The sequence below is a fragment of the Tachysurus fulvidraco genome, chromosome 6 (genome assembly GCF_022655615.1).
Source record: "Tachysurus fulvidraco isolate hzauxx_2018 chromosome 6, HZAU_PFXX_2.0, whole genome shotgun sequence".
NCBI lineage: Eukaryota > Metazoa > Chordata > Actinopteri > Siluriformes > Bagridae > Tachysurus > Tachysurus fulvidraco.
In genome coordinates this window covers 14,082,817-14,110,565 of record NC_062523.1, presented here as the reverse complement: position 1 = coordinate 14,110,565, position 27,749 = coordinate 14,082,817, and the positions used below count along the sequence as shown (strand labels likewise).

Here is a 27,749-nt window from a genome sequence, read left to right as displayed (position 1 = left end):
CATAATTGAACAGAATAGAAATAGATGGATTTATCACATAACTAAAGAGTGGAGACTAAGATTCTGTAATGAATTAAAATATTTTTTTATTCTATAATCTCTATATATTATATAATGGTTATATACTGTTATATTGTATAATTTATATGTAGTTATCCTCAATTCAGGTGTCCTTATATCCATACAAGAACTGTAATTGATGGTATGACTAGAGATGCCAGTCTACACTGTGATATGTGCACTTGGTTTTTGTGTGTTTTAGAAATGCATGCACACGCTATCAACCTTTTCCCCACCCCATATTCATAAAAATAAACCACATGATGGTCATTAAAGGATTTTATTTACTTTGTGACAATATATTTTACAAACATTATGTTTACAGAACCCAAAAAGCAATAAACTACTTAATATTACACAAAGAAACATATAAAAAAAACTCTTTAAAATCTTATAATGTGTGGCGTATTTAATCTGCATGGAATTGAAACTTGTGAATTCTTCCTTGTAACTGGTGTTGAACAGAGACTAGGAACAAGGTAGTGCTCAGAAAACAAAGTACAGCTTAGTACATGTGTTATTTAAAAGCCCGTTCTCCACATTAAGAAGCAACATTACCCATGCATTTCTTCTGTTTGAATTAACAATCTTTGGGCTCTAATCCTACACGTTCACTCCAGTTGTGGAGAAAAGGTTTTATTACACAGACCCTTTTATTTTAACGTTAGGTTATTGAATATTAAGTGATTTTATATTTCGTTTTAGGAGAGCCAATACAGCCTTTTGTTTTACAAAAACCTTCAAACAACATTAAGAGCGATGAAATGGTCAGAGCAACACATAGAAGATAAGGCAAAGATCACATGTGAACAGACTAAGGTAGTGAGTGCGTTGTAGCCCTCAAAATCATAAACCTGTCCAGAATGTGCTACAACAGTCAAGAGATAAATTACATTCTGAAATTCTTATCCACCAGACTGACACTAAGAAAGCAGGAGACGCACTGATACGCACTGACGATGAGACACATTCATATGTTTAGTAGAAGTTCTGTAATGCGAGACAGAACACAAGGCTGACACTGGATCATCCTTAGGGACAACACCGTAAACATTTCTATTTCTATTATTATCTCTGAAACAAAACTTCAATTCTATCGTAATGTCAGTGACATTTGTTCCGTTATAGTGTTACAGCCGGATTGTGCTAACGCTCTAGAGTGATAACACACTGCTTTTTTTTTAGCACTAGTATTTTGTTTTTAAGAAATTCCAATGAATATTCATTTACATCTGGACAGTGGAAATAAACCTGTGTAAACACTTATCTAAATAGGTGAAGTGAAACAATTTTTAAGACTAATATACTTTGTAATTAAATAGTATGGTCCATGACAATAAGGCATTGAAACTAAGTATTTTCCAAGTAGGAAAATATATTTGAACCTAACATCTTGGAAAAAAAAAAAAAAGCAGGAACATCACTTACAAAAACAGTTTCATTCATAGCAATTTTGAACGGTCACATTAACAAATTAGTACTGTTCTAAAATATTAGCACATTAAAGTGAACTATAAACTGAAATGCTGTGTTATTTTTAATTTGACATTATGTGAACACTTCTGCAGCCTGACCTGCATTGATGCGTCATGCAGTGTTAAGTGCTTCTCTCAGCTGGCTACCTGCATTACTCACTGCTAGACTTGTCTTTCACGAAAGCTGACTTCTGCCATAGTTACACACCTCAAACAACGACTATTATATCGAAGCATTAGATTCACAAACAACTGTGTAATACGACGTAACGCTTAATGCTTTTTTAATGAGGACACTGTAACTTTCCAAAGTCAAGCACCATGCTTTTATCTTCCCACACAAGTCAGGTGATGCAGGAGAGGAAAGTGGCACCAAGCTGGCCTTTTAAAACAGCAAGGCCCTACATCAAATAAATTACATTCATCTCAAAACAAAACATAACAATGGTCCATTAACCACAATCAATACCATAACATTACATAATAGTTCTCATATATCTTATAGATCACAACATAAATTATCCTCAGGCGATGCTGAGAAGTTAAATGACTACAACTCTGAGCAGTGCCTTTGCGTATCTAAACTAAAGATTGTCTAGGTTCTCACATGGCATTTTATCTCCGCCCTGAATTAAAACACACATAAAAACACACAAACACACATCCAAATAGAAATTATATGATTGACTGTCTCCTAAATTAAAGTAGATTAGAATAGTAGAGCCATTAAGTAGTAGGTCAGTTACATGTCACGCTGTTGTCAATCACTGCTCTAGGAAATGAAATAAACGTAAGTAGAATCCTAACGAGGCCAATAGTTTCAATGTAAAATAAAACATCAAATGTATTTGGAAATTTTGTCCCAAAGCAACTGATTAAATAATGAAGTGCTACTATGAGAAATTTGTTCCTTTATAGGTGTTAGAAGTCTGGGACTCAACAGCCTGCAGTATTTCCACCTCAAGACAAATTCACCTTGTATAAGAGCTTAATAATTCAATACAAAGTAGAGAAAAGGCTTTCCCAAACAGCAGTCACAGATGTCTCTTATACAGGACATCATTTTGTGTTAGTAGTAAGTATTTCTGTTATAATTTTCATAAACGATAAGGAAAAAAAAATCACCAGTGATCATTCTTTTAAACTGCTTTTACCTTTTTTTCTGAGAGAGAGAATGACAGATTGCAGCAACAAAATTAAACACGAACAAATCTGTATCCATATTATGCTTGTAAAGAACATTGTTAGGCACTTATACAGAATCATAACAATAAATATAGAAACCAAAAAACAGGATGACCTCAGCCCAGTTTGGCTCGACCAAACACAGCTCGTACTGCTGAGATGTCCAGACACTAAGTCTAGCTGTAGAGCCCAGATGTAGTAACGTATGCTATGTTGTGTCACTATGCACAAACACACACATATAAAGTCGCAACCAATCATATCTTTGTTTCTGTCTTTTTCTTCCCACAGCACAGTATCAAGAGAATAAGAGAATAACCTCTACTGTGGCAAAACTTGAACACTACACTGTAGAACGGCTGTAATGAAGTAATAAAGTTTAAATTTACATCAAGTTTTAAAGGGTTAGTGTGTCACTATTCTGTTTGGCCACTGTTAAAGGTGAAAATCTTTTTTTTGTTTTTTTTTTCCTCTATCAATAATTTGGCTAACAGTTCTCATCATCCAGGCTGCTGTATTGCAGCAGTGCTCAGGCAAAGCATTAAGTGTGGAGCAGAGATGTGAACTCACTCTGTCCTTCTCCTGCATAGCTTTCACATGCCGTTTGACATTCTCCTACAGGGTTGTGATGCGCTGCCTGCCATCCTCTTGCATGGCTTTGATGTGTTTCGGCACTCGGTTATACAGTCCTTTCTGATGCCGTTGCAGGCAGATAAACACTCATATATCAGTATCTCTTGATTCAGCTTGGTGAGAATTATGTAAATCCTCAAACTGGACTTCTAATAGTCTTTCTCAAGATGTTGCCCTTTTTCTTAAAAGAAAAAAAAGAAAAGAAAAGTGCAAATAGAGCCACACAGTAAAACAAGTGTTGAATGATTTTCTACTCAACACTGGTGATGATACTGTGTATACGTGTAGATTTATATAATGTATATAAACAAGCAAAAAGAATAAGATTTTGTTCCAGTGAAACAGGTTTAGAAACATATATGATTAATTAGTTTCTTTCTTGCTGTGTATATATTGTATATATTGTGTATATATTCTTGAACATAACTGTAAAGAAAATATTGTTAGGCTGTGTGTGTGTTTGCATGTGTGTGTGTGTGTGTGTGTGTGTGTGTGTGTGTGTGTGTGTGTGTGTGTGTGTGTGTGTGTGTATATATCAGCATGCATGTAGCAGTAATTCTGTGGAATTGAGGATGTTACATCCACACACTCTTTGATTAAGAAGTGCGTGTATGTTGCGCTGGCACTCTGTCTCTCTCCTGCACTCTATTTCAAAATGATCTGTTGCAAAAAGAACAAAAAGACATGTTAAAATATTTATAACGTACTTTTAACAAACAGAAATTACAAGTGGCAGAAAAATAGCAGAACAACTCAAAACAAGATCTAAAATTTTTTTTTGAAAGATTTGAGATTTCTAATAAATAATGAATAAGTCTGATTTCTAGTAAGAAATAAATAGGTTAATAAATGGGAGCTCTTTTAGTTACTTGTTACTGATTTTTGAGCCGTAAAAGTACTAAAACAATATTTCTGTCACACTAAATGTCTCTGAAAGTGAACCACACTGTAAAGTAAATTTATATTTTATATATTATACTTGTATATTTAGTTTTACCAATGCAAATCTATAGATGCAATTCATGATCTGAAAGGTAATTTGCACCTGATAATGAGTGTTGTAGGGGTTGATAGGGGTCACTATAATGTGACTTTTTTATGTTTAAAAGCAGATTTTAAGTTTGGCACACTGGTGAGCAAATTCATAAGCCATATAAATTTGTATACATAAGAAATAAAGCAAATATATATTAAGGCAGAATTCAGGTGTAGGAATATCTATGTACAGTATAGGCTACATACAGCATTCCTACTCCTGCCTTGTGCCTTCATACTGGCAACTACAGTCTCCTTCTTATTTTCTTACCAGTGTTTACAGTGTATAATGATCCAGTCATAAATAGTATACTGATATAACTAACTATTAACGTCGGAGTTAAACTAGGAATTAAAGTAGACTTAATCTGAAATGTCTTACTCTTTGTATCACCATGCTACAACATTTGCTTACCCATACTGCCCATGGCTTGCTTACTATAGATATAGGCACTATGTGTAATATATAAATGGTCAAAATGACATTAAAAGCTGGTGATACATATCTTAATATTTACACAGCATGCAATCACCTTCATACTAAGTAGCTTTGCTCAGTCAGTCAGCTCATTAATGATGTACGCTCTGGGTTCACAGACTGCACACATATGACCTCTGTGATAAATTGGTGTCACTGTGACATCAATCGAAGACCGAGGACTGTTTTTAACAACCTCCCTTCTAGGTTTTAAGCTTATGTGTTGAGTCTGTGAAGTGAACAGCAGAGGGCAGTAATACATTATGGATTGTGAATTTGCTCGCTCACACTTTAAAACTGAATTGACGGGCAGATAAAATTTTATTCATTGTGCTTTTGTTATTGACAAATTGTCAGTTTGATCACTTTGGTTGTTATTCTCTTGTTCTGTCAACCAGAGAAACTGTTCTGTGTGCCAATGACAAGGGCAGCTTAATAAAGACAAACATGCAAAACAATGATAGCAATGAAGCAGCAAAAAAGTAACTACACACTGCATGTAGGGGGAGCTCCAAACAGCTGCTGTGAGTGGTTGATGTGACAGGAGCTGCTTATGGATCCAGACTACTAACAGCAATATCGAGCCAGCAAGAGCCAAACCAACAAAGCTCAGAAAACAGGGTTACTCTGCACACCTGATTCTCTAACCATATACATGCATGTCTTTCTTACAATCATTTAATTAGCTCTAATGTCTGTTTGCAGAATGCAACCTGTGTTAGAAAAGCAGCCAATAAGCTATCAGGAAATATTTCTTGATAGCTTATGTTTAAGTGCATTTAAGCTAATAGAGAGCTAACAGAGATGCCTGATCTGCGAAAAATGTGGTATTTCCTGTAAAAGAGTATTTTCTGTTCCTGAACTAGAGGGTGGGAACAGTGAGAGAGAGCTTGTAAAGGAGCAAACCTGATTGGCGGTTGCCGCGGCGGCAGCAGCGTAGGGGCTTGCAGCAGGAGCGGAGGCGGTAGCAGGCGGGGCACTGAGCATCATGGGAACTTTTTTCAGGAAGGGAACCATGAAAGCAATGAACAAGGAGGAGCAGCGTTACGGTAACCATAGAACTGTGTGGGATATATCTGTATATGTGTGTGTTTGGATCTAATAAATGGTAAAGCCACTAGTATAAGTCAGACCAGCAGATGGCATGCAGACAACAAGCAAAGCAGAAGAGAAAGGGAGAAAATGAGTCAACATGTCTATCAGATGTAATCAATGCTGTATAATATCAAGTAGGTACAATTCATGAAGGCACTAGATTGGTTCAAAATAAAAAATCAAAAGAGGAAAATGAATAAAACTAAAGTTTATGCTTGGGAATTAAATTGAAATTTACAAACCAAACAGTGCACAAGTACAATCACTATGAAAAATGGTACAAGGCCAGAAACAGACACATAAAAGCACAAGCGTACAGGTAACCAAATGCAAGCACGCACTCAGGTTTGTAAACTTGCACCTGATTTTATAAAGCAACCACAGACCCCATGTTCAAGTCAAAAGGCAGATCATTTTCATTTCATACAGCCACTACTAACAGTAACTGTACTGTAATTATTTAACTACATGTTAATCTTTGACAGTCAATAGCAATATTTATATAAAATGAGTGTCATGGAGGCAAACATGCAACAAATAAATGACATATTACTTTCCCTATCATAACATTTCAGTTATAAGACAGGTATTTTGCTCAGCTTTGTGTAAGCACGTATACGTTTAAGGCTGCGACTGAATAATAATCAGCTCATGTAGTATATCTATATATTTTAAACATGTTTAATTTGCTAAATGATTAGAAATAACTGATATAATAATTGAGTGTTTGATGTAACTGGAACTTGCTATAAAATTACTGTTTGCACACAAATGGTCTGCTAAAATATAAACGTCAACTGAACTGTTTGAAAGCAGCAGATCAATGCTCATTTGCATTGAAGATTCATTCAAAAAATCAATCTGAGAGACCTCATGGTTTAAAGCAATGTCAAATCTTGTACTTTGAGTAGCATAGTGAAAGAGTTTCAACACTGGGAATGCAGCTAATGTGCTAACTTCTGTGAGGTCTGGGAAACGCACTCAGCGGTTGAAGCTTGTTGTGCATAATAAAAGGAGTGCTGCCACGGAACTGACTGAGGTTTGCATATTTGCAAATGATTCTAAACTTGACGCATTGAGTGAGAATGGCACTTTGTCACAGATGCAAATTCTAAACAAAAAAAGACAGGATGAATGTTTTAGATAAGCAAAACTATGTGTTTTCCATCCTTTTTTCCATCCATCAACCTTTTTGTCTAGTGACCCCATTATAACTGCCCAAAATTCTCCACCCAATGTTTCTTTTAATCCTCAAGTTATTATTATTATTATTATTATTATTATTATTATTATTATTATTACTAGTAAGCCTCAAACCATTGCTATTCATTACACATGTAAACACATAAATTATTGATTAAAGTATGTACTACCACTGTATGTCATCTCTCCAGCTGGAAAGACTACCGTTCTATAATTGGGGAAGATTATGAAGATACACTGCAAAATATATGAGGAATATTGTATTTTGGCTGTTTCAAGCTAGATGATCCATTCATGATGTAAACAGCATGCAGAAGAACATGATTGCAATGATCTAGTAATGGACTTAAGTTCCAAACCAGAAAAACAGCATTATTTTTACACTGTACAACAACATTTCTCATATTAAACTATATTGTTATATTGTTATGCTTGTAATGAATAAATCTTAAACTATAAGGCACAGAAGGCTTTTTAAATAAATAGCCCAGCTGAGAAGAACAGTCATACTTATTTGATCAAAACAGAGAATCAGAGCAAAAGAGACAGAAATGATGGGAAAAGGTCATAAGGGAATTAGCAGAATGAAACATACCAATGCCAGGTCCAGGAGACATGCACAAGACTGAGCCTGTAGCAGCAGCAGAGAGGAAACAGAGTTAATGTAAGCACCCAGTTATAGAGTATTTCACATGCATCTCCTTTATAGATGCCAAAGCTCACTGCACAGACATAATAGAGATCTTGGTAATGAGACATAGGAAAGCCCAAATACAGGCACAGAGTAATGAAAGGCTTTAGGCCAAAATAAAGTAGGAAGATTTAAAAATGTGAGCCGTGGCTGACATCAGGTGGACCCACTCTAAGAGATGATGCTGTGGCCAACACATTAAAGAAACCCATGTGTATGTGTGTGTGTTTGTGAGCATTCAGGTTTTTGTGTGTACCTGTAGGGAACAGTGCAGTAGAATGTTGCAGAGGTGTGTTGGCAAGAGCTTGCTGGTAGTGAAAAACACTGGGGTTTAAAAGACCACCATGCCCTGCACTCTTCTCTAGAGCCACTCGCTTAGCCAGTGGCTGCAACATGCTGTGAGGAAACGCCTAAGAGAAAAGGGAGCAAGAGAGCAAAACAGAATAAGAAAATGAATGTATGAAATCATTAAATAAACATCTAACATGTCTACGCTGAGGGCTAACATCGAAATGTGTTAATTAAATCATGACCGCTAAGAAATAGTTTAGAGAGATAAAATATAACCTGACAGACCAGAGGATTTGAGGGTAAATTTTTAGCATAGAGCACAGGATGTCCACAAACACAGGATGAGCAATTCGAGAATTTTAAACGAGGAAGCAAAATCAAATCTGAAAATAGCCACAGTACAATAACAGTGATTTAAGACCATGCAAAGCCAGAGGTGAAAGGTGAAGTACCATGTCAACAGTTGCCTCGAGGGGTCGCTTCAGCACTTTGGCACTTGACTGAGTCTGCACACAGCACGCAGCCAACACATGATGGCAGTGGGCCAATGGGAGTCAAGCGTATTAACAAACAGCAAGCACAGGTGCATCATGGGAACAGCATTGCATTGTGGAGAGGTGAGAGGAAAAAAAAACACAAAAAAAATGAAATAACCGGAATGCTGTTTACTACTTAAACAATATGCATGCACACAAACAAAACAAGTTTAATCAGTGTTATCTTCGTTAAGTCCTACGAACAGTTCTGTTAAAAAAAGAAGCTGCAGAAAACACTACTATGGCACGAAATTGCATGATGCTTCATTAGTTGCTCAACAAAACCACAATAACTTGATGAAAATTCAGGATGTTAATTCCCTTTTTGAAAAAAAAAAAAAACACACCCACACACAATACCTTCCATGGTTTAATTCTTTAGCTATTGGAATAGTAAAGATAAACTAATGAAGCATGATCAGTGGTCTGACAGCAGTTGCCATTCGATAGTTTACATTTAGCTGTAAAAAGGAAGCAGTCTGGGTTTGTACGTGTGAGTGTGTGTGGGAGGGTTTGATGCAGTACGTTTGAGGGGGTGATTGTATGCTTACTAGATCATTAATAGTAGCAGTGTTTTGAGTGCTGGTTTTGAATCTTTGTGTATCAGCATATGTTTATGTATGTGGGTGTGCACAATGTCACACAAAAAAGCAATGAGAGGTTTTGAGTCCAATGTATAAGACGTAATATGCGTGGAAGCATGTGTGTTCACTGATCCTCACCATAGCAGCAGTTGCAGCAGTGCTCTGTGTGCTCTGAGAGCTTTTGAGGCGTGCCTGCAAATGAGCAGGAGGGTGAAAGTATTTGCACTTTTCTCTGGAGCAGCGGCTCTTCACATAGTCCATGCACACTGTCACTGTGTTATCAGTGCTGTCAATCATGGGGCTGTCACTAGGGTGGGCAAACCGACAGTCTGTCTCTCCTCGGGAGCAGTTCCCCCGCTGAAACTCTCTACACACCTACACATACAGCATCAGCCAACAACAAAAATAGCAACTTTCAGATCCGATGCAATGTAAGGACTGAAGCCTGGGTATATTTGTGCATCTGTGTGAATGCTAGTGTGCCTTTAGCATAACGCTCAATACTGTCTGCATGCAACAGAGGGAGTGAAACCGCTTAATTATCATTGTGTAAATGTTTTCTGTACCTCCAGCTTGTCAGAGCGCAGTGTTTTCTGGGATGAGGAAGCGGAGTTCGAGCTCTGCACTGCTATTGCAGGGCTGCCAGAGACAATCACAGGGTTGCTCGGGAGCATCTCCGTAGCAACCAGTCCCATCCCATGAGTGACAGGAGAGAGGTAGGGGGAGTAACTGATCCCAGGTCCTGGCCCCAGACTCTGACCAACAGGAAAAGAAGACTGCAAAAGCAAAAACATAAGAGTCCAAAACATGATTATTACTATTAATTAATGAATTACTTTATTTATTTATTTTTATTTTTTAAATATATTTTTTAGTGTTAGCTGTTGAAATAAATAATGTGGATAATACTATATGCCTTGTTTCACACAAGATTAATATGCAAAATCCTAAATATCCAAATGCATCTACAATCAAACTAAACAGCAATAGACTGCCAAAGAACTCCAGGGCTCAAGCTGAGCTAAACTCACTCCCCAGGATTCTGCACTTCACCTAGATCCTGGCAAGCTTACAATATGAATGTGCAAGATGGCTGCTTCTTTTACGTACTCTGACAGACTGACTGTGAGGAGATAAGCCAAGATGCCTCAGTAATTGTGCCAAACAAAGATGTTCAAGTGATTAATTTGGAACAACAGTGTACATAGCATTTGTGGTAGAACTATATTTTCATGTAGATTACACTGATCCTGACATTAATATAAATGAAGTGCTCTTCGTGGATGTGACAGCAAGACACTTGATGTACAAGTGCAATCAGACAAATTTTATTTGTGCTTATGCCACCCAGACACACACACACACACACACACACACAGCTTAAAAAGACTCAGACACTGGGGGCTTTCCAATATGAAAAGAATGATAGGGGTGGGCCGTACCACAGCAGGCAAGCTGGATCCTGGCAGCATGAACTGCATCTGCTGGGCCAGCATGGCTGCAGCCGTCTTCTGTTGGATCAGGTTGTTCCTTCCATTGATTTCCAGCTGACTCTTCAGGTGAGATGGAGGGTGCAGATATTTACAGTTATCCCTTGAACACCGACCCTGGAATGCAAGCCATGAAATCAGCTAAAACTGTATGGAAATTTCTTAAATGAAAGAAATTCCATCTAGAGTCAATAATTTAATTTGATAACACACAAACGGGGCAGAATGGAGACGCAAGTAATTCATTTTTTCTGGAATCATTTCTTCTATTTATAAAGCATCTGTTTCCCGACATGACAGCTGGTCTCAGGGAAAAAAATGGAAATAACTTTAAACATATTATCTGTATATCCCTGTATGTGAAGATTTCATAAAATGAGTTTGATCCTACTGTATGACCATTGAATATAAATCAGGAGTATGTGTTTGTACTGAGGTTTTAGTGACCAGAAATCAGGCACAATACAGATAAGCGGTCAAAAGTAAGTATAGTTCATTAACTGGTAGCCGAGGCTGGGCATTCATATGCTGTCGCACCAGTCAGCCGCTTTGAAAAGGACTACAGAGAGAACATGAAAGGAGGGGCTGAAGTGGTGTGTGTGTGTTTGTGAACTCATATTGTATGCTCTTTGGCAAGGGTCCACCTCCACTAAGCAATCAGAAGTCGGGTTGCTATCAGATAACCTCAATAATTGTGAGATGGATCTGCTGCGATTTAAAAAGTAGGAAATCTGCAAAATAAATTTGTGCTGAAAAATGAGCATCTCAACATGTATTTTGTCAATCTAAAGAAATGTCATCCTGGCTTTCTCTTATATATAGACAACTGGTTGGCTGTGTGTGTGTTGACTCACCTAATATGGTAGTTATCACTGTTTGTGGAGATAAATGTTTCTCCTCAGACACATAGGCAGGCCAGTCTGTATTGTATTACACTAAACTGTGGTATAGCTTAAGCAGTCTATTATTAGGAATATACAGGACTCATCAAAATAATAAAGGGGATCACAATACAGCTCCTTGTGAGAGCCTCAATCATGCAATTACTTTTAAGTAGGTGTGTGTGTGTGTGTGTGAACATCTATGTTTAGCTATGTGCATGTTACTGAGAAATGCAGTACACAGCTCTAAGTAATAACTAAGTAATAACAAAATCATAGAACATACTGTACATCATGCCGTGTTTATCCAGAACAGAAGTGCAGTGACTGGAGAGAAATTTCATTTTCAAAAAAGTTTCCATAAATACTACTGGACCACGAGAAATGAAAAATAATATCTATAAGTTGCTTTGATCCCACACAACCTGTAGCTCACATTTCCATTACATCCACATCAAATTCACTTCAACTTCAATAAATCACCCACATCTCACAACATCGCTGGCAGTATGTTCATCCTCCAACAAAACTTGCTAAACAACTTGGGAGAAAGTCATTTTTGGCAGCATGCCCTTTATTGGTTCATGGAAAATTTCCTTTGCTCAAGACTCTCTTAAATGGTTCACAGAGTTTATCTGTTGATGAAAAACATTTAATAAATGGATTTGATCAGTAAGTACATTTAAGCAAATTAAGTTTCAGTGGAAGAATTTTACCTGAATTTTAAAAATGTGTTGCAAAGATAGCTAAAGCGACAGATATGAGAGAAACATAAACGACCTTCTATTATGTAATAAAACAAATAAGGTACCATAAAGAAATGATTAACAGCTCCAGTCATGCCTATGCAAGAATTGGCATCCAGCTATAATTCCAAGAATATAGTCCGGCACACAAACATGGCCACAGAGGACTACAGAGGGCTTAGGGGCTCTGAGGGTTCTAAGAGGTGGTGTTGGTGGTTGAGGGTGTTTGAAATGATTCAAAGAACATTTTACATTATTTTATATATAATTCAAATTGTTTTTGACCACAAATCTTACCACATTTGTGAAAGAAAGTGAGCAACATTTATTGTGCTTAAAGTGAAAATTGTATTCAACAAAAAAAAGTGACTTAATGTAAATATAAACGGAGCAATTAAAAATCACCTTTAAATAATGTTTCGACCAAATTATATATACTGACAAATAAGTCATAAATCATTCAAAAGTTATGTCAAAATATGGTACAACTTATTCCCAAAAATAAAATATGCAACTCGTACTACATGACTGTCTAGATGATGACTTGCATCACTGTCTGCTACTGTTTCTCACACTACCCTAACAAGAAAGAAAACTATTTCTGTCAAGCACAGTTGTGGAAAATGCTGCACAACCCTCAAGAGTTTGGAGAAGAAGCTATCCAATGCCGTGTTCTCAAATAATGTCCTTACTGAAGCAGTCAGCACCGGTTTTACATAACAAATCTAAGTAGTAGACTGTGTATTGAAAAATGCACAGCGCTTCTGGGATGTTATGAAGCTTTAACCAGTGGTTCATCAGCCTATCTAACCAACTACTAACTTTGTTAAGCTACCAATCCATGTTAGATACTAATGCTTGTCAAGGTATCTAACTAACTAGCTTCACTAGATAATTTCAAATCAAATCAAATCAAATCAAATTTTATTTGTCACATACACATACATACAGGGTATGACATGCAGTGAAATGCTTTATGCAACTGTCTGGTAATAGGATAAAAAGTATATATGGCATTATGTGGTTATATATGACTCAGTCATATATAACCACATAATGCCACATAATAATAAGAAAAATTGAATCTAAAATAATTTAAGTCTCCTGCAAATATCTATGTAAGTTAGCAATTTCTAAAGTTGTAAAATAGATTTCTCCAACTCACAAGTATTTAAATAGTGACGTAATAATTTTGCCTCTGCACAGCACCACAATGAATTTGAATTAAGCATTCAAGATGTAACTAAAGTGGAGATTTTCAGCCTTAATTCAAGAGGCTGAGAGAAAATACTGCATTAACTATTTAGGAATTGCAGACTTTTTTACACAGTCCCTCCATTTCAAAAGTTGGACAAATGGACAAACTCAAAGATAATTCTAAATATAATGAATATTTGTACTAATTGGATGCAAATCCTTTGCAAAATAATGAGTGCTTCTAGCCTGGTATCCCTGACATCAGTTGAGTTTCCTTCGTTGAGATGACTGCCCAGGTATTTACTGAGGCTGCCCTTAATTCAGCACTTGTGTGTGGGTCTTTCTGCGTTCAGTAAGTGAAAAATACGCTCAATTTTTACTGAGGTCAAGTGACTGACTCAGCCATTTAAGAACATTCCATTTTTTTGCCTTAAGAAGCTCTTGGGTTGGTTTAGCAGCATGTTTTAGCCATCCTAAAGGTTTTGCAGCATTTGACAGAATCTGAGCAGAAAATATAGCTCTATACCCTTCAAAATTCCTCCTACTTCTATCAACAGTCACAACATCAATAAATGGAGTGACCCAGTTACACTGGCAGCTATACATGCCCATGCCATAAACCTGCCTTCACCATGTTTGACAGATGAAGTTGTATGCTTTGGATCATGAAGCTTTCCTTTATTTCTCCATACTCTCTCTCTTCCCATCATTTTGGTTAATCTTGGTTTCATCTGTCCAAAGAATATTGTTCATTAACTGATCAGGCTTTTTAAGATGGTTTCTAGCAATGTCTATTCTAGTCTTTCTGTTCTTGAGTTCCAATGGTTTTCATCTTTATTTAAAATTCATGAAAAAAAAAGTTTATACTTCATTTATTCTCGGTTGAGGCTCATCTTATTGATGGCTTACAACTTGCTTATTTGAGAACAGTAACTATCATCCAGAGTTGATGGTACAAATAAATATCCAACAGCTGTATGACTGGCTTGGCTAATGGGCATCTGATATGCACGAATCACACAAACATTTATCCAAATACTGATTTCTGATTGTTGAACAGGTCATTCCTGTTGCCTGGTGCATAGAACTCTCACCATTGTTTTTATATTAAAGAACTGAAAAACACTTAGGCACAGCAGCCTTTCTATTGTAGGGAAAACCCTGTCACTGATCACATACACCTGGACCTCATTACTATCACAGCCATAATCACAGACTCTCATTCCACTTACTCTTTGTGAAGAATACACTCAGCCGAGTGCACACATGTGTCTTTTGTATTTCTGTCTATCTCAAGCCCTTTATTCACCAATCGTCTTTCTGGTATTTTGATCTAGCTACTGGAATTCATGTTTTTGCCTTTGACTAGTCTGTTTAACATTGTTTGTTTACTGTAATGTTGAATATGTGCTTGATTTTTCAAGCCCTCAAAGAGCTACTCACCAAACTGGGCTCAATTCTAAAAAGATGCTACCCTCAATTCCTTGAACAACATGTCAATTTGCTCTAAGACTCTTATCCAGAACAGACCAGTTGTGAAGTTGACTGCCATTCAATCTTTCAAACGCTAAGCCACTGGACCCATTCACCATGGGCAGATATATCCTGACAATGTGGTACACCAGTGGCATTAAAGAGAGAAACTATGCATTTACTGCCCAAGAGCTCAACATCAGATGTCCCTCCTGACCCTCTATAAAGCTTCACCGCATGTTCGCCATCCTCATCAAGCCTTCAACAGCGGTACAAACTTTACAGGCAAGTTGAAAGTGTCAACACAGATTAGGGGTTTCCTATTGGTTTTATAAGCAAACAACCAAGAGGACTGAGTATTTGGCAAAAAATCTCAGACCTTTCCAGTGCTTGTTTTACCAGCCACCTCTGTGCCTATGGAATAGCAATCCCACTGACTCATCCACTCCAGTTCCCACGGAGTGAGCAGGTGTGGAAACAAACACACCAACCCCTAGAGCATATAGCCCAAGTCACCAAGAAAGCTGTAGACAGACAATGTGGAGAAACACCTAATTATGAACCAGGAGATTGTGTATAGCTGTCCAAAGACCTACAGGTCATAAAAGGATGCACAACTGGCATTGGCTGATTCAAAATTGTAAGGCTAGATGGCATTCAGAATAAAAACAAAACAAAATACACCACCCAGGTTAATACACAAAAATATTGATACTCAAGCCTTTTAGGGTGGAGTTTCCCTTTAAGGGCAGTTAAGGAGATCAGCTCCTGAAAGAAATAAACAATGGGAGCATAACGGGAATGTCTTGTTCTTGGAAAGCAAGTAAAGGAATTGGGTACAGAACAAGAAGAGAGTATGGGCGGTGATTTCTGCATAGGTGTGGTGCTAATTATAATGTATTTGTGAAGAATACTCTGAGACTACAATAACAGTAATGACTGCTGAAGCAGCAACAATCACACTGAAAAAGGGCAAACCACATAAACTCAGAGCTCAATGGCAGGACTCTGGAACACACTCCAAGTTAAACTGGGTTTCTTTAGCAATTACTGGATTTTTCTATAGGCACAATCAGTCTATTCATGGTGTAATGTAATGTTCAGTTCAGTGTGAGACAAATCACAAACGATGCAGTTGAGCTATTTTATATAACTTACCAAACTGTTCTGACTCCCTGCATACGCAATATAGAAACACATGCTTACATTTTCATACTTGCTATAGTTGAAGAAATGTGGTAATTAACAGATTACCTGGTGACAATAAAATGCTATGTTTATTTCGCATTTTATATGCTTGCAAATATTTGGGAAAATATAAGAGATTTGATCAAAATAAAACAGGTTAAGAAAAATCTGGGGAGGATGAGTTTGAATACGGACTTCCTCAGAGATATGTTCTGCTCTAACACTGCTTTTCAAACTGCTGCCAGGCAGCCGGACATGTTGGAGGAGATGCTAACTGCCCACTAACAGCTCACAGACGCCCACAATTGGCTTGTGTCACCTTAATCGACAGGGGGAGAGAGTAATTCGGTTCCCACCCAGAGAGCAGGGCTAATTATGTTTTGTCTCAGCCAAAGATGGCTGTCAGGTTGTTGGGATTCAAACTAGCAGTTTTTAGGTGACAAGGATTTTCTGTTGTGATACAGAGCTGACATAGGAAATGTATTAAATGAGTATGGGCAAATAAGGTAACTTGGAAAACAGAAAAATGTTATTTTTTCCAAATGAAATAAGAGCAAAAATGCCACCCGAAATGTTTTATACTTCAGAAGCTTCCTTACAAAAAAGAACAATATAGAATGATGGTAATTTCCACAGGTGCTTGACAAAATTGTGAATGCTGAATAAAAAATCAGTGTAGAAAAGTGATCATCCATGAGCATCTGCAGGTTTTGACACAACTTGAGAAGGAAATAAAAGTGGATTATGGGTAGAAATCCAATTTTTACTTTAACTGTATCATACTAAATTCTTTTTAGGGGCTTTTTACACCTGGTCACTTCATGCGTTTTCTGTGATCGGTTAGCTATCTGATCGTAAAAAGACCAGGTGTAAACGCCCTCCGAAACGTTTTCGAGACGGATATAAATCCGATCGTTCAAACCACTTCAGGAGGTGGTCTGGGACACATTACAGATGAAACTGGACAGGTGCAAATGAATGTGGTTGTCACGCCACATATGTCAGCGCTATACTCTTCCCAAACGGAAGTAAGTCACTCGCAAGTGATCTTTCACCCAGGTGTCTCCTTGGGTCTTAAAATGCACTGCAAACAGTAAAAGCTGTTTTTTTGTAGCATAACCGTCGTAACAAGTTTTTTCGTCTTCTTTTTAATTGCATTCTGAAAACTGCATACACCAAAGCGTGTTCCATTTCAATTACCCTGGAAATGAGGTAAAATATGTTTGCATTTTGGGCCGGAGTAGAAAGATTGGATTGAAATCCGATTCGCCAAGACACATTTATGTGGCGTAATGCAAATGGAACAGTTTTAACAAATCAGCCTCACACTTCCAAGGTTGGGGGTTCGATTCCCGCCTCCGCCTTGTGTGTGTGGAGTTTGCATGTTCTCCCCGTGCCTCGGGGGTTTCCTCCGGGTACTCCGGTTTCCTCCCCCGGTCCAAAGACATGCATGGTAGGTTGATTGGCCTCTCTGGAAAATTGTCCGTAGTGTGTGATTGCATGAGTGAATGAGAGTGTGTGTGTGCCCTGTGATGGGTTGGCACTCCGTCCAGGGTGTATCCTGCCTTGATGCCCGATGACGCCTGAGATAGGCACAGGCTCCCTGTGACCCGATGTAGTTCGGATAAGCGGTAGAAAATGAATGAATTTTCTGAACCCTAGTTTAACCTATATGTAGTCAGTCTAACAGTACAAGCCTATAAACACAAGGTTCTTCTGTATAATGAAATTGCTGTACAAAATGTTTCTCAGTAGTTCACTGTTGAATAACCTCTTGCACACTACAGTAAGTGGTTTATCATTTTTAATTTTATTCCAAAATTGCTATTCCATGACACATGGGTCACAGTCATGAAACGTGTACAGCTTTTATTTTAATTATTCTAGTCTGAGACCTAACAGAATGCAGGTGTGAGACATGGTTTACACATGCTTTTAAATAAACATCAGTGCAACCGAACTGGGTGGGGGATGGAAAACAAGAGAGATGTGTGTAGCGATGGCATATGTCATGAGTGAAAGGGAATGACAGCACACTGAATGCTGTGTGTTGTGGTGAGCAGAAAGCTGAATATTATTTGACCATTACACGACGTAGACATGCAGCACCTGAACCAACAGCAGCCATCTGCTGTTCTTCTGACACTTTATAATACTGCCACATGCCACATGATCTGATGAAAAGAATTTCTTAGCTTGCATGAAAGTGAAAAAAAAATAAAAATAAAACCACCCAACAACTTATAAACAGGTAACTGCCTGAAGCACAACAAGACAAATAAAGGTCAAATCATCTAGCTGAAAAAACCCCAAACACCTCAAAATACATTTTACCTTCAACACTATATGCCAATAAAAGCAGAAGCAGAAGCTTGTAGCCTGTAAAATCTATTGACCCTGCCTCCCTGAATGTATATAGTATCACTGAGAGAATCAGATCATTCCACTGGAAGAGACACTGCTCTAAACACGGAGAACATACACGATACATTCTTTTTGAGAGAATACATCTGCTCAACATTAATATTAATGTAAAATATGATGCAAATGCAAAAAAACAATACAAAAACCAACAATACAAACTTTAAAATAGCTTGACTCTTGCACTTTAAATGTAATAATAAAGGGTCAAATGTTTTAGAATCAGATTAAAGGGATTTCATGCTCAGACACCAATCAATAAGGAAGGATTTAAAGTTGAGTCAGCAATCTAATTTTCACATAAATACGATTGAGTATTCAGCTGTACACCCACTTATGTCTGTCACAGTTATTACTGTCACTATCCTTTCACATGCCTGCAGATAATCATTAGCATTTATAATCAGGTATAAGACTGTTTATAAACAGGTAGCTTTATTGAACAGGTAGTTAATTTTGGTAATAGGTTTCATATTTTTAAGACATTATTTATGCTCTTTTTCCCCTTTAATGTTTCTAATGTTATGAATAATTTACAGAGTAAATTTAATTTACCAAGCAGTTCATTTTTGACAAATAGCTATATATTTGCAATATTTGTCTGCTGTTGTGCTTGTCGTTTAACAGCAACATAAAGTGTGTGTATGACGATCAGTCCTCAGCCAAATGCCATACTAATCGTGACAGGCCTACACCCACACAGTCAATTTTTAATTACGCATCCTACAATATCAAGATCCAGCTGTTGGTTTGCTATGAGAGGTAGTGTGTCTGAGTAATAAGATGGACTGATTAATGAAAAGAAAACACTAAATTGTTATAATGGTGCAAACATTTCAACTGTTAAAAGTCTAACAGTCTAAGCATACAGGCCACACATATTCTTGCATGCAAAGTCTGTCATCTTCACAATTTCACATTCTCTGACAAAAATGGTTTTTGAACAGAGAGTGACTGACAGCCAGTATAACAGAGGCAAATAACATTATGACAAAGCAAATGGAGGTGTGGGGGGTTCATAGGGAGGAAAGAGAGAAGAGAAGACAGGAGATATAACAGCTGAACACAATTAAATTGTGAAAGGTAGTAAGTATACTGTCCCTCTAACTGAGGGCTGTGTGTGGGCTGTGCATGCCTGTGTATTTCTGAATCCTACCCTGCACTTCACCCAGGCATTTGCACCATTAGTCTCTAAGATATGTGCTAAGTAACCTAAAATGACATGAGTCATGATAAGTAAGGCATACTGAGCACACCTGGGTGATCTCTCCTCTGCTACTGTGGAGGACCTGAAGCAGATGACCACATCCCCTCCTGTTTCTCAGTACTTCTGTCACCTTTACCATTATAGAAAATGAGGTAAGGGCATAAGAGCATGTAAGGGCATACTACAAGGAGAATACTTTATACTGGGTGGTACAAACTAGAAACACTTGTCTCCAAAATAATTTAGATGCCAAGATTAATACAAAATTACTATGAAATATGATGTTCCAGAGGTGCCGTGAGTTGTCCTGGGAATCCTGTAATGCTAACTCACAGTAATTCGGTCATTACTCAGATATGGCAGATCAGATATCCTACATCATCACGCCCTAAGCAGTACGGGAAAAGGTCCCTCCCTGTAACATTACCACAAATTCCAGATAAGAGTGGATAACTAAACACACTAATCAGATAATCGAATACACAGAAACCACCTGAAAAATGTCTTTTCGGTGTATAGCTGGCAAAATGTAGCCAACAAGCTTGGCAACATTTGTCTCAAAGCATCACAGAGGGCATGTAATCTCTCACTGCCAGAGCAGCTCGCTGATGAATCATAACAGAAAAAAGGTTTAACCGTTTAACTAACTAGCTCTGTATTGATCTAGTATAGTTAGAGTGTGCCAATGACTCAACAAACACAACACTGTAGAATAACAACAGTGCACAAACAACCAATGGCATTGAGCTAGCTGGTTCACCTTGAGGCCAACACTTTAAAACAGATCATTTGCTCATTATCCAATCACTCAGTTACAGTCACAATAAATTTTTTATTCTAATAACACTTCTGCAAATCTAAAGAGAAGACAAAACCAAAAAACGGATAATTACACCCTCTGAGTATCGAATACTTGGGCTGCATATCAAGCTGTATAATAACTATAGTTTGTTATAAACTAATGGGGTAATTGCCTTTCACATTTTATTATATTTTAATGTAGAATGTGGTTTGGAATGAAACCTTATTGAAACTGAACGACTTGCCTTTTTTAATTGTTACTCGTAACCCTCAGATAAAACCATGCGGTGGAGAAAGCACTTCACAGCAGATGCTCTGAAATGGCCTTCCTGCCATTAACAATTTTACAAAATGTTTATCATTTTATATGAACAAAAGCTGAAATGTATTATAGAATTGAACAATTAAGATGAATGCTTATGACAGCAGTGTCAAGGCTCAGATTTTCTTTTCCAGTGCTTCTTACCTTTAGGGAGTCAAAGCAGGCGATAACTCGGCCATTGTCCACCTGACAGCTCTTGGGTGGGTGAGCAAATTTGCATTCTTCGTCACTGCGAGAGCACGTGCCTCTCTGGAACTGACGACACACCTCCAGAGTCAGCCACTTAGTGTCGCGCACAGCTGGCAATGCCACAGACATTTTGCTGACAGCCACAGTGAAACTCACTAAATGAGATATATGGGCACTTATCCACTACGTTCAGAAGACTGAGTATGGCGTAGTTGTTTACTGTAATAGGTTGGTGGATTGTGAATCACACGTCTGTTTTTATTCAAGAAATGTAATATTCCTGCATAGCATGATCTGCACACTACTTTGACAGCAGGCACAGTTTATGCTTTCCTGTGGCTGTGGGTGGGACTGAATGCTGCAGTCAGGTAGAGAAAGGAACGGTTTGAGGTGGGAGGATTAGTACTCTGACTGAGGTGGAGAGAGAGGAGTGTGGGTGGTACAGGCAGGCAGCGACCAGAGATCAGCGACACAGGGAGTCATCTGAAAGGCACTTCTTGATAACGGTCTGTTAGGAAATATAAAGAAAAACAAAAGATATTATAAATATAAGATTATTCATGGTGTCAAACCTCCTGGAAAGGCAGTCCAGTCCCAGTGATGAACCATGAGGAAGCACACAAATTTTAGGTTGATTTTAGTATAATTTTTCTTGCTACAATCTAAGGCTTGAAATAAGGCCTCCACAGATCCTCCTGGCTGAGATCTCTACTTAAACGGCAGCCTGACGGACCTGTATCGGATCAGGGCACAGCATAAATCCTATTATATCACATACTCTAAGGGGATTTGGTGAATAGACAGAGTAAGAGCTCACTTCAGAGAAATCAGGCTAAGACTGCCCGGCAACAGCCAAACACAGAAACACATAGCACTGACAATGATGCTATCAAAACTGGACTCTGTTTCCTAAATGCATTGCAGCTTCATCATTTCACAAAAAAATGTTCAATAAAGGCCTACATGCCCTAACATCTCATGTGGATCAGGACTTGGAACAGATGTAATATCTTGGCCAAGTTTTGCTCATGCAAATGAGAATACAAACCACAAATTATGTATAGACAAAGCTTCTTTTGCATAAACCTCAGAACACAAACTGTGGACTCTAGCAATTCTAGGCAAACACTTGTTACTAAGTGACTATAACCTTTTAAAGGCTATTTGAGCCTGGTTCAGATCACTCAGCCTGGTGCATGAGATAAAAGTGCAGTCCTTAGTAGTTCTGAGCAATCTGAGCTCCTAATGGCAGGATAGCAGAGCAGGTCAATTATATCCAATCACATTGTCTGAGGAAGGAAGCACTGCGAACAACTGACAACCTCAGCTAAAGGGCAAGGGTTTATTTTGGGGGACTACCAACGCCCAAATTTTTGTCAGCTACCATCAATTCCCATCCAGTACATGGCTCTAGTCAGTTTTTGATGAGGGGAATGATGTGCCAACGTTCAAACACACAAATCCTTTAGTGTTTTGACTGTTTAGAGTTGGGTAACTTATTGATAATAAATCTGCTTTTAAACTTATATGTTTAAGCAAACTCTCACTCAGCATATACCAGCCTTACTAATTGGAAGGATAAATCTCACATAATAAACACTGGTGACCCATTTCTGCTTTAAAACTTTAATTCCAAACTAGCTCTTCCAATTTTTGGCATATCTAAAGTGACATGAGGCATACATCCTACTTTAATAACTACAGCACTATTCAAAACAAACTAATGTATAAAGATAGAAAAATCTAGCACATAAAAATGTTTACTGATTAGTTAATTTAGTACTATGAGGTAGTTCATCTTAATTTTAGTGCAGGCATACAGAAATACTCTTGCTTGTAGTAATTTAGTGGTAGCCCTGTCAACATGAATGGAGTTATTCGGCACAGTTAAAACCATGAATCCAAAATTTTCAGCCAAGAGTGACTTTTAATACTGATCTTTGCAAGTTAGCTATGCACAAGCTAGATCCAGTTGGCAAATGCTGGCCTTTAGCCTTATTCTTTCAGTTTGTTTAGTTACTATAAGTCTTCTTCCACTTTTGGCTTTTCCTGTAATGGGTCGCCACAGCAAATCATCTCTTTCCACGTAACTATATCCTCGGCATCCTCTACTCTCGCACCAATTAACTTCATGTCCTCTTTCAACACATCACTATATCTCCTACTGATGATTTGCATGTTTATATTGGTATGTTTTACACCGGATGCCCTCCCTGACACAACCCTCTCTATTTATCTGTGCTTGGGATAATGGGACACAGAAGTCACTGGCTTGTAACCCCTGGATTGTTTAGCTACTATGAGTATGGCCACTATTTTTCTGAAGCTCAGCCTAAAGAGTGAAAGTATACAAGCAAGGATGTGGCCTGTATCAGTCAAATATGGCTGGCTACATATTCAGTAACTAGAACCTCCAATGTATTTTTATAACTGATATAAATCTTAAAGAAATGTTATTGTTGCTTTTTCAGGGTAATTTCTCTACCATGACATAGATAATGTCTGAGATATTGCACAACATTTTAAAAAAACGTGATATTTTTTTCTGTAGAAAATAGAGTAGGTATCCCTGATGCTTTATTTCAGTATTGCCCCACTCAGTCATAAACCACCACCAAAAACAATATCTGCTCTGTAAACAATCAAAACCAGGCAACTTATCAGTAGAATACTGTTTCCTTGAATACTTTGCTTGTAGCGATTTTTATTCAGTTTAATACTAGAAGAACAATAGCTAGTTTAAAGCAGCATGGTAAGTAGGCCACACACATTACCCTGTGTGAGATGGGCATCAACTCACTCATTTTAATGAACCTCACCCCTTCCCCCCCCCCCCCCCCCCCCAAAGGATTAAAACATAATTGGGGCAATTGTGGTTTTAATACTCATACTTGGTGACAGAACAAAATAATATTTACAAGCTCAGTTTAAAGGGGAAAAAAACATTTATCACCAGACAAATTATGTATTTATGTGTTTAATGTCAAAAAACAAGGCAGCCTACTAATCAGCATCATTAGCAAAAGTTAAGATGGGCATAGTTACTGTGTAGGTGTATGTAAACAGGATATCTGACTGGCTGATGGTGGGCAGAGATACTGTTTTACATTCTGCTGCTCAGTATTCTGACCTTTGGCTCTGTGTAGGCGTTCCAGCATTTTTTCCTGCTGCTGTTTCACAGCATCACTGGGACTGCAATACCTAAACCAGTGAGTGTGCCAGGGTTTTGTGCTATACTAATTAGCTCTGATGTGTGAGTATTTTGACCTTGTGGAAGAGATGTGAAATGAAGAGTTTTGTGATACCGAGACACTCAGGAAAGGAGGAAAAACCAAAGCAGATGTCTACATATACATCCCGAAGTGTTTTCCTTATCAACCACTTGGCCAGACAGTAGCATGCAATTTGTTGCTTTATAACTTTAGATCTATACAAAATTAAAATCTATAAAAGCAACTCATGACCATGATACTATGTTACTGTTTTATAAGCTATATTATCAGTCTAATGGTGTTCAAAGGACAAGGACATGTTTTTTTTTTTGTTTGTTTTTTTAAATAAATATGAACTGTTCTCTCCTCTATTACACTTGATCCAACTAATAAGATTTCCAGCTTTTAATTTAGTTATTCTTTTAAAGTATATACTATTCAGCTATTATTCAGTAACTACAGTGATGTTAATAGAAAAAGGTATATAGTTACAAGAGTAGGAAGGTAAGTCTGGACCTACCAATGTATCTTGGGAGTTGAGTTAATTATTAAGCCCTTCATCAGTTAGATGAAGATTATTGCGAAGAAGAGAAAATCTGAAATTGTGCTGGGTAGTAGCTCCCCAGGAGAAACCCTGGCCTAAATCATGCCTGGTTTATTCTGAGAATCACCCCTCAGTTCCTTTCTTAGTAGCTAGGCCAGTATTACCATAATTGAAACTGTACTGAAATCAAATTCATGATGTACACTATATGGAAAAAGGTTTGTTATTACCTGACTGCACCACCTATGTGTGTGCTTCTTAAACATCATGTTTTATATTTTGTTTTCATTTGCTGTTATAATAATCTCCACCCTTCTCCTCTCTTTAGGTTTTCCACAACTTTTTCCAGGTCATCTCATAGTTGGTCACTGGCGTTTCTTTCTATACGCAGTTCTTATTTGGCATTTCCAGTGAAGCAAAATCTTAATGCCATAGCAACCAAATACATTCTATAGAATGATGTGCTTCCAACAGTTTGGGTAAGATCCCCATATAGGTGTGATGTTTAAGTGTCCACCTACTTTGGCCAAATAATGTACATAATTATACACAGGTAGATATATATTGTTACTAGATTACTAGACGAACCTTATATACACTTATTACTGCCTATATTTTTTATTTATTTCATTTTTTACAACTGAATGATGCCATGCAGTTTATTTTGCTTGTATATACTGTGTACAGTAAGTATACATATGATATGAGACAGATATAATATCCCTTTAACCTTGAAATATAACACTATCAATATTCTCATGTGGAAAAGAGCTGGTACTTCTTGCTTAAGGTTCCCAAAAATGTGGCTTAAAATAGAAATTATGGATCATGCTAAAAGCCCAAATGCATGATCTCTGGTTATGTTGAAATGGTCAAATGATGCTGTAATTGAGTTTTCTGAGCCAGAGGCGTTGTGTCTAAATTAGGCCAGTACTGATCTGCACAGATGAAAATGGCTGAACTTGCGGTATCTGCTGTGGGACACACACTGGTTCTGGTTATAGAGTTATCTGCCAGTTAGTTAATTCAGTAAATATAAAAAGACACAATTATTATCATGATCTGGTCCAGACCCAGTTTACAATCTGGTTGTTTCATGCATCTTGTATCTGAATTGAAATTGAAAAAGATGTCATCCACATGCGTTTTTACTTGTATTTAATATTAAGTCTCTCATATGAGAGGTTATTTTCACACTTGGCAAAATACTCTTTTATTTATTTATTTATTTATTTATTATCCCTCATTTTCGCAGGACGTGTGCAATTAGAATGCTATCGTGTCATAGTATTATTTTCTACTTGTCAAATGTGTCAAGGACATATTTGTATGTATTTTATAGAGTAGATCTGATTGATCAGATTTAAATCATGCATTTGGTGCATTTACACTTTCACTGTTCTGCTCATAAATCCTGTTCATCTGGATATAACCCAGATACTCATGAATCATTCCCAAGAATAAATAAATAAGCCCAGTGACATTGTTTACACATTAAAAATAAAAACCTGACTATCACTACACTACTAATCTGACTATAAACACCACAATCTCTTCTTCTGTCCTACAAAAAAAATTCTCTTAAGGTGAAAACGAAAGTCTACCTCCTTATCCAACACTTATCTGACCTCTCCCTTCCTTTTGCTCACGTTTCCTGAAAAGCACTTCCTGTTGTTGAACGTTGCAGAAAACATTTGCGTCTAAAATCCATATCTGTCCGTCAAGAAAAAAAATCTTCATCAACAAAAACACGGCTCGATGGCTACATTATGGCCTGCTACTGAACACAGAAGGTCCCGGAAATATACTTTCAAACCCTAAGCGAGTTAATGAGTAAAGTTTTCACCCCTTGTTATATTATTATTACACGGTTGTGACTGTTTTAACTGGAACTGACATAACGAATAATGACTGGGCAAATCTGAAGACTTTGTGCTAAATGTTATGTTGTTCTCCAAAGTCCAGAAAAGTTGCTCAATTCGTTTGTTGATGTCCCATACAGACAGCTAACTAGCACAGGTACAAACACCGATAGTTAGCTGATTAACCAGATTCTAATTTGCGAGCTAAACTTACGGGAGTTTGCTAGCTAGCAACTACGGCTAATAATACAGGCGCTAGCCAGCTAGATGTCGCCGGCCGGCGCTCACTCCAGTTCATTGGCGTTTTCCGTCCATACTTGTGCTTTTCGTAAACGATAAGCGTCAATACGTTCACGTTACTTGTGCAACACATAGCTCATAAAGTTTTATGTTTAAACAAAGATTTAGTAAGTTAGTTAGCGGGAATAACTCCCCAGTTTAACACCTGCTTACCTCATCGCCACCAAATCTCGCTGCTAGCCAGAGACCGAGTCACGAACCGACACCGCAACCCACCCGATACAGCCAAACAAAACACTAACGAGCTCGTGTTTAAAATTAAACATAAAAACTCGACGCGCTATTTAACATCTTATCGTTCAAACAGAATTGTAAAGGAGACCGCGTCCTTTACGGTTAATACGTTACTTTTTTTTCAAACACTAGCGCCGACTTTTCCTTCGAGCAACAAGCATTTGACAGCTTGATTCTGTTTTTCAGGAAGGGCTCCCAAGTAAAAAAAAAAAAGAGGAGGGGGCCACAACCGAGTATCGTTTTAACCGGAGACTCGGAGAAAATAATCAATAAAAACTTTAGGCTGTGTCAAAAAACCACACACGGAGCAGATGTTTGCTCGCCGTTTGTCTCACGCTGTATGAACAAAAAACGATTTTTTTTCATCCGACTCTTCTGGACACCCCGGGGGCTCATATTTGGTACGATCCAAGCGA

The 27,749-nt window shown here is 37.7% G+C and overlaps 1 protein-coding gene across 10 annotated transcripts; it reads right to left on the bottom strand.

Moving 5' to 3' along the window:
- Positions 1–324: 324 nt before the first annotated feature.
- Positions 325–27,648, bottom strand: mbnl2 (muscleblind-like splicing regulator 2). Of its 10 annotated transcripts, none has more exons than XM_027164376.2 (10): positions 27,253–27,648; positions 21,137–21,689; positions 10,709–10,873; positions 9,833–10,042; positions 9,405–9,641; positions 8,599–8,691; positions 8,112–8,265; positions 7,760–7,795; positions 5,773–5,861; positions 325–4,013 (listed from the first exon to the last, which is right to left on the bottom strand). In XM_027164376.2, the coding sequence occupies exons 2-10, from the start codon at positions 21,308–21,310 to the stop codon at positions 3,999–4,001; spliced, it is 1,173 nt and encodes a 390-aa protein (XP_027020177.2). In that variant the 5' UTR covers positions 21,311–21,689; positions 27,253–27,648; the 3' UTR covers positions 325–3,998. The 10 variants fall into 10 exon arrangements, with proteins under 10 accessions (XP_027020177.2, XP_027020180.2, XP_027020188.2 ...); XM_027164379.2 differs by having other exon boundaries at positions 8,599–8,652; XM_027164387.2 differs by lacking the exon at positions 5,773–5,861.
- Between the last annotated feature and the right edge of the window lie 101 nt (positions 27,649–27,749).

Coding starts and splice junctions, on each gene's coding strand:
- mbnl2 (XM_027164387.2), bottom strand. CDS start 21,310: ATGTCTGTGGCATTGCCAGCTGTGCGCGACACTAAGTGGCTGACTCTG. Junction 8,266..8,598: donor TCGAGGCAACTGTTGACATG/GTACTTCACCTT, acceptor CTTTTCTCTTAG/GCGTTTCCTCACAGCATGTT. Junction 4,014..7,759: donor GTCTCCTGGACCTGGCATTG/GTATGTTTCATT, acceptor TTTTTGCAACAG/ATCATTTTGAAATAGAGTGC.